Source organism: Bufo bufo, chromosome 8 (genome assembly GCF_905171765.1).
Source record: "Bufo bufo chromosome 8, aBufBuf1.1, whole genome shotgun sequence".
NCBI lineage: Eukaryota > Metazoa > Chordata > Amphibia > Anura > Bufonidae > Bufo > Bufo bufo.
The window spans coordinates 126423159-126443737 of NC_053396.1; the positions used below are offsets into that span (position 1 = coordinate 126423159).

Genomic DNA, 20579 nt, shown 5'->3' on the forward strand with positions numbered 1-20579 from the left:
TAATAAGGTGTCAAACAGAAACTGCTGCTGACACATAAAAAATGGCTCTTACTCCACCGAGGCCAGGAACCTCGGTGACACGTACCTATCATCCATGATCATTCCTTGTACCTTCTTACAGCATATACATACAGTGTGTATATATATATATATATATATATATATATATACATACACCGCCTGTCCAAAAAAAAGTCACCACCAAAAAAAAGCCTTTAGCTTTGATTACGGCACGCATTCGCTGTGGCATTGTTTTGATAAGCTTCTGCATTGTCACAAGATTTATTTCCATCCAGTGTTCCATGAATTTTTCACCAAGATCTTGCATGGGTGAATGGTAGAGTCTGACCGCTGCGCAAAGCCTTCTTCAGCACATCCCAAAGATTCTCAATGGGGTTAAGGTCTGGACTCTCTGGTGGCCAATCCATGTGTGAAAATTATGTCTCATGCTCCCTGAACCACTCTTTCACAATTTGAGCCCGATGAATCCTGGCATTGTCATCTTGTAATATGCCCATGCCATCAGGGAAGAAAAAAATCCATTGATGGAATAACCTGGTCATTCAGTATGTTCAGGTAGTCGCTGACCTCATTCTTGGAATACATACTGTTGCTGAACCTAGACCTGACCAACTGCAGCAACCCCAGATCATAGTACTGCCCCCAAAGGCTTGTACAGTAGGCACTAGGCATGATGGGTGCATCACTTCATCTGCCTCTCTTCTTACCCTGATGCGCCCATCACTCTGGACCAGGGTAAATCTGGACTCATCAGACCACATGACCTTCTTCCACTGCTCCAGAGTCCAATCTTTATGCTCCCTAGCAAATTGAAGCCATTTTTTCTGGTTTGCCTCACTAATTAGTGGTTTTCTTACAGCTACACAGCTGTTCAGTCCCAATCCCTTGAGTTCCCTTCGCATTGTGCGTGTGGAAATGCTCTTACTTTCACTATTAAACATAGCCCTGAGTTCTACTGTTGTTTCTTCGATTTGATTTCATTAAACGTTTAAGTGATCGCCGATCACGATCATTCAGGATTTTTTTCCCGCCACATTTCTTCCTCGAATACGAGGGGTTCCTACTATCCTTCCAGTTTTTAATAATGCGTTGGACAGTTCTTAACCCAATTTTAGTAGTTTCTGCAATCTCCTTAGATGTTTTCTCTGCTTGATCCATGCCAATGATTTGACCCTTCTCAAACAGACTAACATCTTTTCCACGACCACGAGCTGTGTCTTTCGACATGGTTGTTTAAGAAATGAGAAGCAACTCCTTGCACCAGTTGGAGTTAAATAACTTATTGCCAGCTGAAATATAATCGCCCATGCAGTAATTATCCAATAAGAGGCTCATAACTATTTGCTTAGTTAATTCCAGGTGGCGACTTTTTTTTTGGACAGGTAGTGTATATACAGACATATAAGATTGCTGTAAAGGGGACACAATTGGCAAAATCTTTGTTTTCTTACCAACATATAACTACAGAAGCAAAGGTGGCATTGTAATGACAATTACTTACTGCTAAGCCAGGTGGCCCAGCTGGCCCTGTTGGACCTTGAGGTCCAGGTGGTCCCCGTGGCCCCTGTAGTGAGGCAAATCAATTATAAAATCAGACATATTTTTATACCAGTGACATGTGACCAACTTTTTTATCATGTAACATAAAATCTGTAAACGACTTGTTCACCAGATTCACTACTGATTTCAATATTTCAAGTTTTGACGGATGAAGGATGGAGAATGGATCATCTTCTCAGGAAATCGGCAGCACCTTACATCCAATAAGGCCTGACGATTCATAGAGGAAACTCTGATCCTTTCTACTGCTCTACACATTCATAATCAGGATTTAGGAAGCATAAGTCAAATAAAAAAAAAAGAGCATAAAAATGGCGAAAAGTTGAAAAATAGATTTTAACAATATTAACCCGTTCAGCACCTTGGATTTTCCATTTTTGCACTTTCGCTTTTCACTCCCTGCCTTCCCGGAGTCCTAACTTTATTTTTCCTGTTCACAGGGCTTGTTTTTGTGGTACAAGTTTTAGTTTCTAATGACACCATTTACTATTGCACACGATGTAGTGAGAAGATAGAAAATAATTCCAAATGGGGTGGAACCTAAAAAAAAAATACAATTCCACCACAGATTTATGGGTTTCATTTTTATGGTATTTATTATGCGGTAAAACTGACCTGTTCCTTTTATTCTCTGGGTCAGTACGATTATAATAATACCACATTTACATAGTTTTTCTTATGTTTTAATGCTGAAAAAAATACAAACTTTGGAAAAAAATTTTTTGATTTGCGTAGCCATTTTCTGACCCCCATACTTTCATAATTCCATTTATGGAGCTGTGTGAGGGCTAATTTTTTTTTGTAGGGAATCAGTATTTTGTGTATGGATCACTTTTTATTATTTTTTGTTTGGGGAAGTAAAGCAACGAAAAAACTGTAAATCAGCAATTTTTTAATTTTTTTTACTGTTATGGTGTTCAGTCGATTTTTGTGGGACCATCTGTAGTTTTTACTGATACCATTTTTGGGGGTGTATAACTTTTTATTAATTTTTTCTTTTGAGGTGAAGTGACAAAAAATGCAAATCAGCCATTTTGATTTATTTTCCATCACAGCATTCGGGATAAATACATTTAGGTTTTAATAGTTCAGGCATTTTGGGATGCGGCGGCGCATATTTTTTATTGATTATATAAGTTTATTATGGAGAAAGGGAGGTAATTTGAATTTTTATATATTACCTATTACCACTAAGGCCTATTACCACTAAGGAATACCTTCCCCAATCTAGATGACTTCCCCAATCTTACTTTTAACCACGGCATGTGAGGGGCTAAATGTCAGCAATCGGCGTTATCGCCGATCACAGACATTAGCCCCAGGAGTCTACCATGTGAAACTGAAGGCACACGGAGGCTATGGTGCTCCCTCCACTCTGGACCGGGCCCCATCTTTAAAGAGATGACATCGGTTGTACAACAGTAGATGTTGTCAAGGGGTTAATATAACTATGATAATCCTTTTAATTGTATATTATTTGTGTTGGTATATAAACAGGTATAGGATGATTAAAATTCCAAAATAAAATAATATGATTAAAAAAAAAAATTACGTACAGGAAAACCATCAATTCCGTTTAGTCCATCATCACCCTAAAATAATGAAAAAACACAGTGACGATATTTAGTACACTGTTCTAATACATTTTGTAACAATGTGGTAAAAGAGGATCTACCACTGTTCTCTGTTTTTCACCTTGCTGCAATTGCTTTTTCGAAAACTTTGCTATATACAATATACTTGCCAACTCTCTCAAAAAAAGGAGACATTTCCTATACAACCCAAAAAGTTATCAAATCTCCCAGGGCTGACATTTTTTAATTATACTCGCCTTTCTCTACTGCGGCATTTCTCTTACTCCCAGCTACTGGCACTACATTCAGCATTCTGACACTGGATATACACATTGCCAGGGTAGGATAGGTCATCAAGATCAGATTGGTGGGGGTCTGACAGCCAGCACTTCTTCCCCACCAATCAGTTACGGATAAGACCACAATATTTAAGTCCCAGACACCCCCTTTAAAGAGTCTACCCAATTCAGTCCATGCACTGTATAGCAGTGCTAGAATTGTGAGGCTAAAACTGACTGAAGTAGGAACGGTGACCCTGATTTACTACTGTGTCGGTGCAATTTTGTGCAACTATATTTTCTACAACTTATCTGACCCTGTGTTCACACAGCTTCCTCCATACTTCCCCACAGTACTCCAAAAACAACTAGTAATAAAATTATTTAGAATAAAGAGGCTTTACATAGTATAGCAGTGTGTAAATGTGTTCTCTACTCTTTTCTTCCCTAATTCACTACAAAAAACTGGTCCATATTTGGACTAGAGTCACTGTATCTTACCTTTGGTCCTTTAATTTCACCCTGAGCAAAGGAAGGTTCTCCCTTTTGGCCTTTTGGGCCTGAAAATCCCTAGGATAAAAGAAGGCATGAAAATATTTTTGCATATACAACAATAAAAAAATAAATAAAAATTTACAAAAATAGTTCAGTGTTTACAAGGGAAATCAAGTAAAACTTACTGATGAACCTGGACTCCCTTGAAATCCTGGAGGCCCAGGGTAGCCATCATCTCCTTTAGTACCATTACACCCATCTAGTCCAGGAAAACCTCTATGACCTGGCTGTCCGCTATGACCCTTAAAGGTTAATGAAAAGAACAATATTTTTTAGAGTATAGTTTTTTGTCAGCACAAGTGACTGAAAGTGTATTATATTTTGTGACAAATAATGGGACGAGGATCGGGCCCATCCTGATAACTGGTCTGTGCAAATGTGCCGACGATCACCCGACAAATGAATAAATGCTTGTTTTTTGGGTAATTGCACCAGAGATGCTCAGTTGTCAGCCACACATTGCCCTGGGTTAACAGGAAAGTGCTGCTGACAAACAATGACGCTCTATAGGGGAATGAGCAATCGCAGAAATGATTGTTCAACCTCATACAGTATATGCAGCTAATACGTGGGCAACGATCAGGGATGAACGATCTCATTGCTCACTCTATTGGTCTGTGTAAAAAGGCTTTAAAGAGGTTGTCCAAGTTGACAAAAAAAACCTCACAAAAATCCTTAAAAAAAACAAAAAAAACATCCTATAATAATCTTTTTCTCCAATGATATTTTCTGAGCCACAGCTCCGGTCCGTCTCCTGCTGTTTGTATACACAGCATCAGAGGTGACAAGCAGGTATACAGCACATGATTGCTGCAGCTAGTCATATCGCTGAGGACACTGATAGGCTGCAGCCATCACATGCCATATACTTGCACGGCACCACTGCAACCCTATGTACAAACAGTGGGAGGAAGACTGAAGATGAGGCGCAGAGAACATTGCTGGAAAAAAGAGGTGAGTATATGATGTTTTTTTATTTTAAGGATTTTAGTGGGATGCAACTCCACGCAACTCCAATACACAGAGGCACTCCACGCCAATTAAATTCAAATCAGTAACAACTTTTTTAAATTATACAATTAGTACAATTAAAAATATGCTAAATATAATGGGGGAAATGACTGTGCACCAAGGCGTGACATATCACTAGTGTCAATATGTGTAATTTAAAGAGCTTGTCAGCATGATCAAGCCAAGTAACCCACACATTTTGCCTGGTAGGGCTGATCATGCTGAGTAAAAATGGTATGGTCTTTTGGCTATATGATCAACTGCTGCTGAAATATATTTGTTTTTATATTTAGGGAAATCACCTATTTCGAGCACCAAGAGCCTGGCCATAGCTTCTTGGAGCACAAAAAGCTCTCCATTTCAAGACCTGTTAGTTGCATAGCATCTTGTACTTCATACCAGAGAGGTGCAATGGATTTTCAAATAGGGTTCCCTTCCACACATATTAGGATGGTCTCCATTATAAATCAGAGACACATAGATAGAAAGACATGTGACACAACTTACTGGAATCCCATTAGCACCCTGAAACCCAGGAACTCCCATAGCACCCTGTGGAAAGATAAAATTAAAATATTGTTATATATATTAATAAGCATGAGGTGGATACAAAATACATATAACAACAGGACACAGAATTTAACTCTACATATCTAGAATAGCGTAAATGTCTCAAAAATGTAAATTCTTTTTTCAAAGTCCTTTAAAAAAAATGCTAACAGTACACAGAATAAATAGTTCACAGCACTCAGACAGTAGCAATCACAATCTATCTGCCTTAGGTCAATGCATTTTTTGCATTATTTGATATTTTACAAAATGAAAATCGTATTTTTAAAGTGGAACTTTTGAACAGCACTGTGTAAACTCTACAGGTAAAATGGTATGTAAATCTTTAAATGTGCTGCATTACTTATCTCGTACTGCCTAGATGCATTTGGGCACACATTTCGCTAATACATGGAAAGGTTAGAACTGCCCAAACAAGAGGCAAGGGTCTAAGCTCTAACAGGGCATAGTGAAAGAGGCAATCATTGACGGCCGCCAAATTAATAACTTGGCTAAGCTTCTGTAATTCAGGGAAGTGTTACAGATTACTGTTCAGTGGAACATGACTCTCAAGAATTGAAATCACCAGATCCAGCTTTGCGCCAACATTCAGGCAGAAGGCATCAGCTCTGATGCCAGAAGTTGTGAATGCAGCCTTTAAAGTTATGTTCTATAATACACGCTGTAAAAAAGGAGGCGTATGAAATAAACTTACTCAGCTTTCATGTAGATTAATATGAATAAGGTAAAACAGTATTCAAAGGGGAAAATTTGCTCTAAAACATTAGGTGCCACACATTTCCTAACAAGTCAGGTAATTTTCACCGTACAATACATATCTGCATCTAGTGAATGCTGTGGAAGACTGTACAGTAGGTGTGCACAACCTTTGGCCTGGGGCCACATGTGGCAGGCAGTGGTGGTATTCAACCACGCTTGTCTGTGGATGGTGTCTGCTCATATTTATTTTCCATGTCAGAAAGAATTAGAAGAGGAATGGCAATCATAGCAGGGTAGCTGGAAGTACTAATGGTGCACTGTATTGATATCTCTGGAACCCCATATACTGGCAGAATAGGCATCATCTGACCCCTGTGTGACACTACAACTTCATTGTAGTTATAGGAGTATTGAAAATACTGTTTCATCAACTACAGTGGAGACACATGCATGGCTGGCCCCTTCCTTGCTGGAGTTAAAGGGGTTTTTAGACAGTTTTATACAGATGACCTATCTATCCTCCTTGTATGGTGCTGCGCTTGGTAAGCGGTGTGAAGGCTGCAACACTCACTGGAGTGCCGTGGCCCCCTCAAACAGCTCACTAGCTACGTTACAGGCTTTCGGACCCTCATCGATCAGATACTGATGACCTAAACAGGTCATAAATATAAAACAGTCGGGAGAAATGGACCCTTATTTTCCCAATAGATTAGCTATGTGTCCCTTGGGATTGGTTCAATATGACAATGTGGCCCTTGGAGCAGGGATCTCCCTGCTCCATAAGATTCATAAAATGGCATAATTTCAATGTCTGTTACAGGAGGACACAGAATTGAAGAGTAACTGCTTGACTGATGGGTGGTGCTGAGTGCTGGAGCAAAATCATGAAATCACCAAATATAAAATAAATACAGCCAATGTACCATCTCTATATAAAGCACATGAAAGGAGAGTCATAGCAGAGACTAAAGACTGCAGTCGAACAAGAAGGAAGAGTAGAGTAGAGATGAAACTGAGCTCCTCTTTTTGGTGCTGACTCATGCTACCATATTCTTCCCCATCTTGGACAATAGATTTGGCTGTTTGCATCTTAACAGCCCTTTCTATCATCCCTGGGCAAAATCCCCCTCTCCCCTGGTGTTGTGGTGGCCATAGAGGAAGGAAACGTGCATTTTTGCTTCTTTCATTAAAAGAATGAGCTGGGAGCCCTATCTCCAGAAGGCCCATAGCAGCCATGATGTGTGCCTGTGAACTTGATATATACATTGTTTCTGCATGGAAATGTGTAAATGCATAATTAATCAGACCTGGTCTCCTTTAGGTCCAGATGGTCCTGGTGATCCTTGATACCCTCTTTCACCTTTAGGTCCGGAAATGCCAGTTGGCCCTTGAAATCCTGGGGGCCCCATCGGGCCCTGTGGCCCAAGCTGTCCAGGACGACCCTAGTAAAGACACAATAAATCCATGAAAACATTAAACAATGTAAAGAATTAATATGTGATTATGAACAAGGATGGTTACATAAACCAACACATGAAAAATGAACTAACAGACATAGAGGCAACAATGCACACGTCACCTAAAACACCACTACAAATATTTGTGAGCCTGATAAATTGTCCACATTCAGACTGAATTATTAAATTGTGGCCATGTATTAATCAAAGCCAGTTATCGATCACAACTATACAATCATATAAAAATGAAAAAAAAAAAAACAGAAAACAAAACGTACATATTGGATGCCCAACACCTCCCAACATTTTGGATGGTCAAAGAAGGACACTTTTGGTTCATTGTACACAAGCACACCAAAGGCGCATAAACCTTTATTAGGATATATAAATTGGCAGAAGGGTGACAGACATGGTGGAAACACGTCACTGTAGCTGGCATGGACCTTGTCTGTGTCCCTCTCTCTCTCTGCCATGCATTGTGCTGGCTGTATGGCTGATAGCTCAAACTACCTTTGTGACAGTACTGTCTGCAGCAAACAGTGTGCGAAAATGTCTGCATAAAAAATGCAATGTATAATAGCACCCTCAAAGGTAATCTGAAATTAAAAGCTACTAAATATTTATATAGCATGTCCAGGACCTGGACCAGTTTTTTCTTGCACTGGAATACCACTTTAAATAAAAAAAATATAATAATCTGTTTATAGACATTTTAAGGTCCAAGTTACAGCAAATAATATGTTGACGATTCATGCAGGTAGGAAGCAGACAGCAGACAGCTTCTGGAGCAGTTTAGTAAATGTATTAATGCACATTTAATTACCAGGTTATAAAGGACTATTTAAGGAGCAAAGAGGGACAGGGAGACGGGTCAAAGAGAAGGTCTGCCCCTCCAAAAACAGGATACTTCTTCCCAATTCCACATATAAAATTAAACAATAGAAAATAACCATGATTGTTATTCCCACTTCTGAAAACGTCCAAACTATTAAAATATAAAAATATTTATCATGTGCGGTAAATACAAAACAAATGCCTGTTTCTATGATTTTTTTTTCCACCTTGCCCCCATCAAAAAAAAACACCAAAATTGTACAAATAAAAACTATAGCTCACCACACAAGCCCTCACACAGCTCTGTAAACAGAAATCAAAAATGCGTATGGGTTTTAGAATATGGTGATGCAATTTTTTTTTTTTACAAAGGTTTTTACTTTTTTTAAAGTGTACAAATTGCCAATGCTGTTATCATACTGCCCCACAGAACAAGGCTGACATGTCATTTTAAGTGCACAGAGTACGCTGTAAAAACAAACCCCAAAAAAAACACTGCAGAATTTTTTTCCTGTTCCATCCTGCACAGAATAATTTTTCCTATTTTTACAAGATATGGTAAATCAAATAGTGCAAAAGAAACCTAATACAGCTATCTGAACTAGTAAGGCTAGTTTCACAGTAGCGGTAAGAGATCCGGCAGGCTGTACCCTGCCAGAACAGCCTACCAGATCTCTTACCGTTACTGTGAAACTTGCCTAAAAAGGTTAAGGCTCTTGGAAGGCAGAAAGGAGAAAACAAAAACTTAAAAAATTAAAATTGGTCTGGTCCTCAAAAGGTTCAGGGCCTTTGCCTTTTAATGCATTTGTTGTATCTTACTCTAGTGCCCTACAGTCCTGTTACTGTATCATGCTGCCCATGATTAGACCAGCAAGAAGCTGGTGACATTTTCCAGCACGACTGTCTGTAGTGTTGTACCGCAGCTTTGGCAATGGGTTTCTGGAAAGGCTTGTTATTTCCAGCCCATGGGTAAAGGACTACAGTACGCTAAACTCTCACCCATTGATGCAGACTGATGTAAATGTGCATAGCGGTCCTTATTTCTTACCTGAATTGCTTCTAAATGTCAAAGGCTGATTTAGAGTATTAGATAATTTCAGATAACACAATGTCCTAATATGTCCCAGTGATAAAAAAAAAAGTCTTCACTTTAAGTCTTTAAAATGTCTTAATATTGTTCTAGTGTAGCTTCATTTCGAGCAATTTAACCAGTTTACACTGACATCTGTAGTCACAGATGAGTTAAATGAGGAATGCATGCAATTTTACATCATACATGTACTTTATAAAACACCAGCACACAGTTAAATAAAAACTGTGTTGTCATTCCTGATACTGCTCAGCAGGGGGAGCTCAAGGTTCACTCAGCACAGGGGCCTCTAGGCCATATGAAGTTGGTGCATGCGGTAGGAGCCCCAACTGCAGACCATTAACACTTGTAGAGACCTGCCAAGGTAAATTTTCTTTGTTGGTTCCTAGAAATGTGTCTGTTATTGAAAAGTTAAATACAGAGAGGCATGCAAAGATATTTCTCTTGTGGATTGAAACATCTGGTGTTGTGCACACCCTGTGATGTCATTCCGGCAATAAAGGAAAGTAAATGCTAACCTTTCACCTATACCCCTCTTAATGAATGTCTCCACTTAATTACGGTAAGAATCACAGTAACACATCTGAAAAGGTGTGTGTCTGCCCCTCCTCACCATTAGCTTATTTCTCATGTCATCCATCCTTTTCACACATAGAGAAGCTTCGCTCACTACCTAGGTCTCATTTAATGAAGAGTTAGACGAATATTGAGCGAGGAATCTCTGTGTGAAAAGGATGGATGACATGAGAAATAAGTTCCTGAGTAGAGGGTATCCAGATACACTTCCGAGAGAACAATTACTAACATGTACCCAGAAGAAAGACTCAACCAGGATACCCTTTGTGAGTACCTTTAGTCATCAAGAATGGCAAAATTATACGTGGTAACTGGGATATCATCCAAAGGGGTCATCCGGACATAGAGACACTAAAAGAACCATGGCCTATAAGAGACCAACAAATTTTAAAGATTTCCTTGTAAAAGCCCGATTCTGGGATCGACACAAACTTACCTGGCCCCACAGAAGCAAGGATGTTATCCATGTTTGAACTGCTGCAATTGTAACACAATGGTGAAAGGCTTCCCCACTTTACACACCCGAGAACTGGCAAGAGTTATAAAATCAGACACTTTCCAACCTGCCAATCATCATATGTGATTTATATCATACAGTGCCCATGTGGCCTCCTATATGTGGGCGAAACAACCATGGAATGTAGAGAACAGATTACGAAACACAAGTCGACTATTAGAAAGAAGGAAGAGCTACCGGACATTTTATAGAGGCGAAACATAACATCAGTCAGATACGGTTTCGCATCATTGATCAAATTCCCAGACAAAAAAGTGGTGGTGACAGGGAGAAACTGCTGAGAGTTGGATACTCTAACTCCGAAGGGCATGAATATTGACTTCGCCCTCACCCCTACTTGTAAATAGAAGTACCTTATATTGTCTTTACAGTATATATTCCTGCGCTAATATCTTGTCTTAATATTACAGGTTTTCCTATATTTTCATGGACACTATATGCTCATATCGCCCATTTTTTTCACTCTTACCAAAGGGTAAGATGCCATGATTGACATATGTCTTGTGTCCTATATAAAGACACCTTCAAAAAAAGTGGAAGGATATTGTATATGTGATATTTTTATCTATCTTTCTTCATGTGTAATGTCTATGGACAGAACATTATATCTATATATTCTGCAATGATTATGCGGTTTCAGAGTGGTATTTTACACTCAATCCTCATTAAGAATTGACATATCACTTTTTTTTCCACTATGTAGATTTAAATCTGCAGGGGAAAATAATCTGCATAATCAATGGGATGCTGAGTACACGCGGATTCCTGTGTACCCTTTCGAATCCGTGTACAAAAATCCACTATGTGAATACATCCTTGCAACCTATATGTAAAAAAACATTTCTATGTGCATTCCTAGAACAGTTTATTTTCAGACAAAAATATGGCAATGCTGCATGCACTTACGTTAATTTTTACGGCAGTTACTGTGGTGTGGTAGCAATGTGTCTCTTTGTCGCATCACTACTGATCAGTCTCAATATACCCAAAAAATACATATGATTTTGTAACATATTAAATAAACTTATAGTTCTATTTGCACAATATAAAATTACTGCAAGAACATGTTGAGATGCATCACATTACATCCTCTTCTTTTGTTTAGTCCCTTTAGGTTCTGCATTATTAAGTGCCCTTTCATTAAGAATCTGGCTCACAATAACCAACAAACTTTATAAATGCAGAAATCAAAGACCGTATAAGGCCACAGTGTTCCGTGAGAGGGCAGAGGTTGGTAACTGTTTATTAAAATGTTCTGGGAAGAAACGGAATCGAGAAACGGTAACTCAGACATAAAAAGGAATATTAAAGGGCTTCTGTCACCGCACTAAACAGTTTTTTTTTGTTACTTATAATCCCTATACTGCGATTTATGCATACATACTGTAATTAATCATTTTGGTTCAGCAGATTCTGTTAAAAACGTACTTTTAAAATATGCAAATTACCTTGCTACCAGCAAGTAGGGCGGCTACTTGCTGGTAGCAGCCGCATCCTCCTATCCTAAAGACGCCCCCTCCGCATGTTGACTGACAGGGCCAGCGGACGGGATCTTTCTCTGCTGGCCCTGTTTGCATTCAAAATCTGGCGCCTGCGCCGTACCTGTCTTCAGTCGACGCAGGCGCACTGAGAGGCGGATGCTTGCTCAGCCGCTCCATCCTCAATGCGCCTGCGCCGATGACGTCACATCTACACCCGGCGCAGGCGCACTGAGGAGGGAGCGGCCGAGCGAGCGTCCCCCTTCTCAATGCGCCTGCGCCGGGTGTAGATGTGACGTCATCAGCGCAGGCGCATTGAGGATGGAGCGGCCGAGCGAGCGTCCGCCTCTCAGTGCGCCTGCGCCGACTGAAGACAGGTACGGCGCACGGGCCAGATTTTGAATGCAAACAGGGCCAGCAGAGAGAGATCCCGCCCGCTGGCCCTGTCAATCAACATGCGGAGGGGGTGTCTTTAGGATAGGAGGATGCGGCTGCTACCAGCAAGTAGCCGCCCTACTTGCTGGTAGCAAGGTAATTTGCATATTTTAAAAGTGCGTTTTTAACATAATCTGCTGAACCAAAATGATTAATTACAGTATGTATGCATAAATCGCAGTATAGGGATTATAAGTAACCAAAAAAAAAAAAAAAACTGTTTAGTGGGGTGACAGAAGCCCTTTAAGATGTCCGTCAATTAAACTGCAAATTATATCCAGTATATGGATCTCAAGTACTGATCACCCTGTGGATTGAAAAACAGGTTTCAATATATCTGTAGGCACTTTATATGGACATCATAAAGTGTAAATGAACCTATAATTTAAAGGAATATAATGAGATACCGTACTTTTGTTTCTTGCTAGTGGTTACTATGCATTGTTGAAACTTTGAATTTACATATAACATGTATTTTGGTGTCTTACTACCTGCAAGACTTAACATGACTCTAAAGGACGCAAGAGCATTCATGCGTTCCCACCAAAACAGTAAACCATCAGTCTAGACCAATTCTGTAAGCCAAGTGCAGTGATTTTTTTCCAGCATTTTCTCAGTTGATTTAGGAATAGGGAGAGTTCAAATAAAGCATAAAAAGCTCCACGCCACATTTCAATGGGATGGTTGTTTGCCCCATTGGAAGAATGTACTACAATTTCATGGGTGACCTCCTGTGGGGTTAGGGCAAGACAGAGTTATCCTAGCTGCTGTCTTCTATGAGAGGGTCAGGAAGGCGGAAGACAGTTTTATCTTCCCAGATTACACATTGAAAGGGCTTCACAACACAGAAAAGATGAATGGGGGTAGTTAGGATTGTAAAAAACTCAGGAACCAATCAAAACTCTATCAAGTCTTTAAAAGTGTCATATGTGCAATAAAAGGACCATATCCTAATAAATCAGCTTCTAGAGTAAAGGTGCCTTCATACACTGATATACAAGCAAATATTGTTATATAACTACCAATTAGATGTTTCACGCAGAAATACTATTATAAGTGTTTACACCACAAAAATGATTCTACATTTTTTAAACCAGCAGCTGGATCTGAATATTTTTAAGTGCATTTAATAAAAAAAATCTAGTATGGTCCCTGAGCTATTCAATAAAATATATATGTATAGCAACACCTGCTGTCTGTTCTTTTCCACATTTCTTGTTCACTTCACTCAGGTGGTCGCACATGCCCACTTTAGATCTTCAACTACCACCAGCCATATCTTTTGTTATAAACTGCGGAAGTCATAGGGAAAGAGCTACTGTAGAAAGGACATGGCCCCTGAGCTGCGATAGGAAGAGAGCTGCAGCAGAAAGGACATACTCCCTGAGAAAGTGCACGACCCCTAAACTGCCAGCCTGAAATAAATCTAGAAAAACTAAGAAATGGAGTAATGAATGTGAAGATCTCTGAAATCCATGTGAGCTACAGGGCTGGTTCCAGTTTTGTTATACAGAGATCTCAGAATCCATGTGAGGTACAGGGCTGGTTCCAGCTTTGTTATAAAGAGATTGCAAGAGGATAGGTCATCAATAAAAAAAAAAAGGAAAACCCTTTTAAGAATGACTGAAAACCAACATTAAATGGGGTGTCCAAGATCAACCAAAATGGATCAATGGTAGGAAATGCCAAAAAATAATAAACATTACTTAGGATTCATTGCCATAAACAAAAACAGGTACTTGTTAAGAGGGTTCCTTGAAAATCAGCTGATCACAAAATGTCTTCCTGCAGGAGAATCGTGGCAATAAGTGTTCAGTTTCCCTGCAGCGCCACCACAGGGGAAATTAAACATTACACAGTGACCATTCAAATCAACAGTGTAACGGGGTGCCGAAGGCGCACTCGGTCTCCCATCAGCCGCAGACCTGCTGCTTAGCTTCGGGAGCGAGGATCTGTGTTTGACCTTGTTCCCAGGGCAGCTTTGCTAGCTGGGAGGCTCCCTGCTCCTAGGTCTGCCTTGAGCGCCGAGCTGATCACTCGGTGCTCGACGGGTCGCTCATGTGATGCTGGCCCCGTCACATGACCCTCACTCCCCACTATAAATACAGACAGCCTGCTGGCCACAGGTTGCCTGTTAATTTTAGGTATCTGGTGATTGTCTTGTTCCTGCATACTTACCTGATCCCGTGTTCCCTGACGATTCTCTGCCTGCTCCTCCTGTACTGCGCATCTCTCCTGGTATCCTGACCCCGGCTTCCACCTGACGATTCTTTGCAGACTCCTGTTGTACTTTGTTTCTCTCCTGGTATTTGACCTCGGCTTTTCCTGACTATTTTCTGCTCATTCCTTAGTACTGCGTAGCTCTCTAGGTATTGACCCGGTCCGTTCACGTTCCGTTATTTGTCTTGTCTGTCTTCCCAGCACGTATCATAAGTTAGGGACTGCCGTCTAGTTGTCCCCTGTCATTAGGACTTGCGAGGCAAGTAGGCAGGGCCAGGGGTCAGGGTAGAGCGCAGTGGTCACTATCCTCCCCCCTGTGTGTAGTGTACGTGACCGTCACAAATAGGTAGTGTAATGCAGGACAGGACAGGTGCTCCAGCTCCTTGTATCCACTCGGCACTCTGGCCAAGACATGAGGGTCTTGAACAGAAGATCTCCTCTATTAGCTCCCTAATAGGGTATATCACTATGTTTTTTTCCGCAAGTAAAGGCCAGTTTACATGATGATTTTTTTGACAAAAAATGCCAGGTCAATCAGTACAGATGGTGGACAGGAAATGTCATTGGTGCCTGGTAATGGCTAGAGCTATGTACTAATCAGGCACATGTAATGCACATACAGTAATACTATAATCATTAATATTGATTATTTTTCTTAATTCATGATTAATGTATGATAAATAAATCAGAATGATAGATGCTGATAATTGTAAATGTGTCATATGGGTAGTGACTTGAAAAAAAGGAAAAAGTTAAATTTTCACATATTTAGAATAAGTCACTGACCAAATATTTACATACATTTAAATTAATTTTACAGATGTGTTCTGCAATACTAGACAGTATCCTACTGGCATTGTAACTCATTTAGTGTACTGCATCGTACTGGTATACCATAAGCATATCCATGGGGTAGGTTGCACAATTTAGATAAATGCTCTGCACTGCTAATTCATTCTCAGGCTTTCTGGTTACTAATTAGGAAGTGACCTCCTCACCATGGTGATTATGACTTTATAATAGTGACTGTAAGCCAAGTTCTTTCTAGTTAATTGCATTTCATTTTGTTCACAAACCATCTATTGTCATTATAATAAAGGAAAAGGTGGAATGCCTGGTGTGCAATAAGCAAAAGGGGTTTGTTAAGGATGTAGTTAGTGACTACTCCTATACCAGCGCCTCCAGATGTTTGGCCGCCAGTCTAGAGTGTACCAGTTTAGAAAGATAGAAAACTTGAGTGGTTCTTTCAAGTTATTTTTCACAACATAAAGTTCTTTTAAATGGGGGATGGCTAAAATCTCCCACTGTGTTGCATCTCTGGAGGGCCACATGCTGAGGAGGGTTTATGGAGGGTTACAGAACAAGGGGGAGGAGTAATAGACAAATTGGTCCTCTTTTGTTGGTGAAGCAATAAATACTTCTCCCTGTAGATTCACATATCACTTGCATAAGACAGGTGAATCTGAGCAGCAGAAGGATCTGAATGCTGGAAAACAAGAGCTGAAATAGTCATTTACATCACAAAGGCAGAGACTGAGAAGTCTTCTATAGAGGCTTTTAAACCACCTAACTTCATACTGTGATACTTCAAAGAGGAGAAAGTTTGCCCTCCCAAATCACTTTTCATTCTCCATTACCACGGGCAAACATGATAACAAAAACACTCCTCTACTTGATCTTCCCATATTGTGCTTCATGTTGGCCACGTAATTAGCATGTCGTGGCAGTAGCGTCCACAATGAGAAGTTCTTGTTCCCAGACATAAATATTTATCAGTGATGAGAAAATTTTCAGTGACGGTGCATTGTTTGGGATTCAAACCTGTTTGGAGAACCCACTTCGGGCAACTTCCCATTTTGCGATGTAATGTGGCATTCCCCACCAAAACCAGCATGACAAAAACCCAAGACAAAACTGTACGCCACACTTAGAATATGTTCACAAGTCATGGATTTGCTTTAGAATATGAGCCTGGACTTGGCATTGGCGAGTCTTGGCACTGAAAAATTAACTTCAAAATCCACAGCAAAATCTGTAAGTGACACAAGTGCTGCAGCTTTTAAAGCCCATCACAGAGGTTTTTAAGGTTTGAGTGACCTTTTTCAAATAGGTAATATATCAAATTGTGCAAGGATTGGCTGCTGGGACCCCTAGTGATTCAGAGAACCTGGGTTTCCCAAGTTCACTCTCTGAATGATGCAGCAATGCACATGCCAGTCCACTACTCCTTCCACGTTTATGGGAGGTAGACAGATCAGCCCCCTCTCCATTCAAAGAGGGGATTCAAGGGAACTTCTGATTTAAAAAATTGCTCGGAGTCCCAACGTTTGGATCCCCCATGATCACATATTTATAACTTATACATTTCCTGGGATGACTCCACAGGAAGACCAATGGTGACCAACAATTTGCTCAATTTTGAGCTTGATATATGCACAATTTAAGAATATGTTATATAATTAAATGATCTAACGAGGTTTAAAAAATTAGTATTATCAGAGCGGACAATTGTTCTGTACTTGGTACCGTCACCTTAGTTCAATTCTACAACCCAGAAAAACGGCACTGCCTGCAGTATGCATCTAAAGAGCAGTGATTCTTTAAAGAATTATGGCCCCTGCAGCGATGCACCTGTTCCTTACAAGTGGCCATTGTTCTACAGACAACTTTGGAGACAAGAAGTTTGGTCCATAGCTAGACAATTCCAGAAGTGAACTATTAACCTACATGAATTTCCATTGGCTAAGCGCATAGAATAAACGATTAAGCCCAATGTTGCTTATCATCACTTAGATTGTGTGTTTAAGTCCAGGGACAGTATTACGTGGCTATGTTAACACTTCAATAGGCCAGAATCATTTGTTGGTATAAACTACACTTCCAGTCTGCTTAATCTTTGATGGACAGATTCTATTGTTTCCCAAATCTCTCTCCAAATAATACAACAAAGGCTTAAATGACTATGTGGATTGGTGAATCTACCCATGGTGCTCTATGTTTCCTGCCAATATATCCCTGGAATTCATGACCATGCAGATCACCAAATAACACAAAGGGCCAGGGATTAAGCCGGGTCCTTTGTATGGGACAATCTGAGGTCTGGAGGAAGATTTCACCTGTCACGGTTTGTGTTCATTAGGCCTTGATGAGAGGCAGAAGGAAGCAGCGCTGCAGAAGATCACAAACACTAGAGTGTGATAGTCACTGATCTGGACATGATAGTCTAATTCCAGCTGTCCTGGACTCGAGTCTAAAAAGCTTGAAATTATCCATAAATGTCTGCACTTTCTCTTCAGTGGCTTAGGACATTACATTATCCTAAGTGACTCCTTTCTTTATCATGAAAGAAGGTAAAGTGCTATTGTAGAGGATGCTGCAAGGCGCACTATGCAAAGACAATGAGCATCCCTAGGTTCTATATACAATGCATTAGGAAAGTCTTCAGACCCTTTCCCTTGTATCACAGTTTTCCCCATTAATCTGCACTCAATACCCCATAATAAGAATTTTAGATTTTTTTTTGCTAATTTATTAAAAAGGAAAAACTAAAATTTTGCAAAGACAAGAATTCAGACCCTCTTCTGTGACACTTGACATTTATTTCTGGGGCCTCCCATTTTTCTTGATCATCTTTCAGATGTTGCTACGCCTTGATTTGAGTCACCAGTGGTAAATTCAGATGATTGGACATGATTTGGAAAGACACAACCCTATCTATATAAGGCCTCACAGCTGACAATGCATATCAGAGGGAAAAAAACAAGCGATGAAAAGAAAACAACTGCCTGCAGAGCTCAGAGACAGGATTGTGTGAAGGCACAGATCTGGAGAAGGGTCCAGAAACATTTCTGCTGCACTGAAAGTTCCTAAGGTCACAGCGGCCTCCATACTTCTTAAGTGGAAGAAGTTTGGAACAACCAGGACTGTATCTAGAGATGGCTGCCCCAACAAACTAATCAGGGGAGACAGGCCATGGTAAGAGAGGTGACCAAGAACCGAATGCAACTCTGGCTGAGGTCCAAAGATCATGTGTGCAGATGGGAGAAAAGTCCAGAAGGTCAACTATCAGTGTAGCACTCCACCAATCTGGGCATTATGGCAGAGTCGCTAGAAAGAACCCTAAAGGACTCTCAGACTGTAAAGGTGCCTTCATACCCTGCAGATGTTTTTTGCTGAAAATTCTCTGACTTAAAATCGGTTCTATTCCCCTAAATGGTGCTTGCAGAAATCCATGCATTTTTTGCCCCATTCAAATGATTGCAACCGATTTTCAGTTGCAACATTTTCTGCAACAAAATCTGCAGAATGTGAAGGCACTCTAAGAACAAGAATCTCTGGTGCGACAAAACTAAGATTTAACTTTTTGGCCTCAATTCAAAGTGGCATGTTTGGAGGGAACCAGGCACTGCTCATCTCCTGTCCAATATCATTCTTACAGTGAAGCATGATACTGGCAGCTTCATGCTGTGGAGGTGTTTTTTAGAGGCTGGGACAGTGAGACTGGTCACAGTTAATTAAAGCTAAAAGGAGCAGAGATATTCTTAATTTAAATCTGAGTGCTCTGGACCTCAGACTGGGATGAAGGTTCAGCTTCCATCAAGACAATGACCTTAAGCACACAGCCAAGAAACACGGGAGTGTAAATGTCCTTGAGTGGCCCATCCAGAGCACTGACTTGAACCCAATCGAACATCTCTGGAGAGACCTGAAAATGGCTGTCCATCGATGGTGCCAATCCACCCTGACAGAGCTCTAGGGAATCTGCAGAGAAGAATGGCAGAAAGTCCCCAAATCTAGGTGTGCAAACCTTGTGGAGTCATACTCAAGAAGACTGGAGGCTGTAATTGCTGCCAATTGTGTTTTAACCAAGTACTGAGTAAGGGGTACTCAATGCACGATTTTAGCTTTTCATTTTCAATAAATTAGCAAAGATTTCTAACAGGTAGTGCAGAATGATTGGGGGGGGGGGGAGAGACTTGATTTTATTTATTATTTTAGCACAAAGCTGCAATATAACAAAATGTGAAAAACGTTAAAGGGTCTGAAGACTTTCTGAATCAGTGTATGTACAGCAAACATGGAAGACAGGAAATTATCTATCTATGTCCATCAGTCGTCTATCCAAGATTACTTTATATTCAAATAACTATATGTAATTCCGTTAAGAACCACTAGAGGGGACTGGATGATACCGTAATTGCTGCCAGTGACATCTAACTACGCATTTTTGTTTTATTCTCATAAATTCTCTTGAACACATACATCACAGTATTTATGAGTATATAATAAGATAGGCTAGCAATTTAGTTTCAAATATGGAAATATGCAGGCATCAGGGAGTAGATACCATATTATGAAGGGTAGCTTTGGTATGAATGTTGCACCCCTGGTGGCATGCTATATACCCACACTGTACCCCAGGTGACCTTTAAACCTAGGTCTCTGCCATAAGGTTAGATAACTGCAAAATCTAAGCAGAAAGGTCAGCTAGTGCCAATCTCCATATCGAAGGCTCGCTTGTGGCGCTCTAAGCTTTGCAGTTGGTGTGGTAAGACGCCGGGAAGGAAGGGTTTTCTCTCCTTTCCAGTAGAGTACTTATTTATGTAACTTAAAAAAAATCTCACAGTGGAAATGAGGATATTAGCTTTGGAGCTGGCGGTATAGTGCACAGCAGGGGAGACTTGACTGTCCCTCTTCCACAAGG

The 20579-nt window shown here is 40.3% G+C and overlaps 1 protein-coding gene across 4 annotated transcripts in view; it reads right to left on the bottom strand.

Annotated features, from left to right (window-relative positions):
• Positions 1–20579, bottom strand: part of COL4A6 (collagen type IV alpha 6 chain) — a 271820-nt gene that overhangs the window by 96676 nt on the left and 154565 nt on the right. For all 4 annotated transcript variants that reach the window (XM_040442327.1, XM_040442329.1, XM_040442328.1 and 1 more), the window contains exons 4-9: positions 7576–7710; positions 5507–5551; positions 4114–4230; positions 3935–4003; positions 3138–3173; positions 1523–1585 (exon numbers count right to left, since the gene is read on the bottom strand). In XM_040442327.1, the coding sequence (XP_040298261.1) occupies positions 1523–1585; positions 3138–3173; positions 3935–4003; positions 4114–4230; positions 5507–5551; positions 7576–7710 (465 nt within the window). The remainder of the gene's footprint in view (positions 1–1522; positions 1586–3137; positions 3174–3934; positions 4004–4113; positions 4231–5506; positions 5552–7575; positions 7711–20579) is intronic.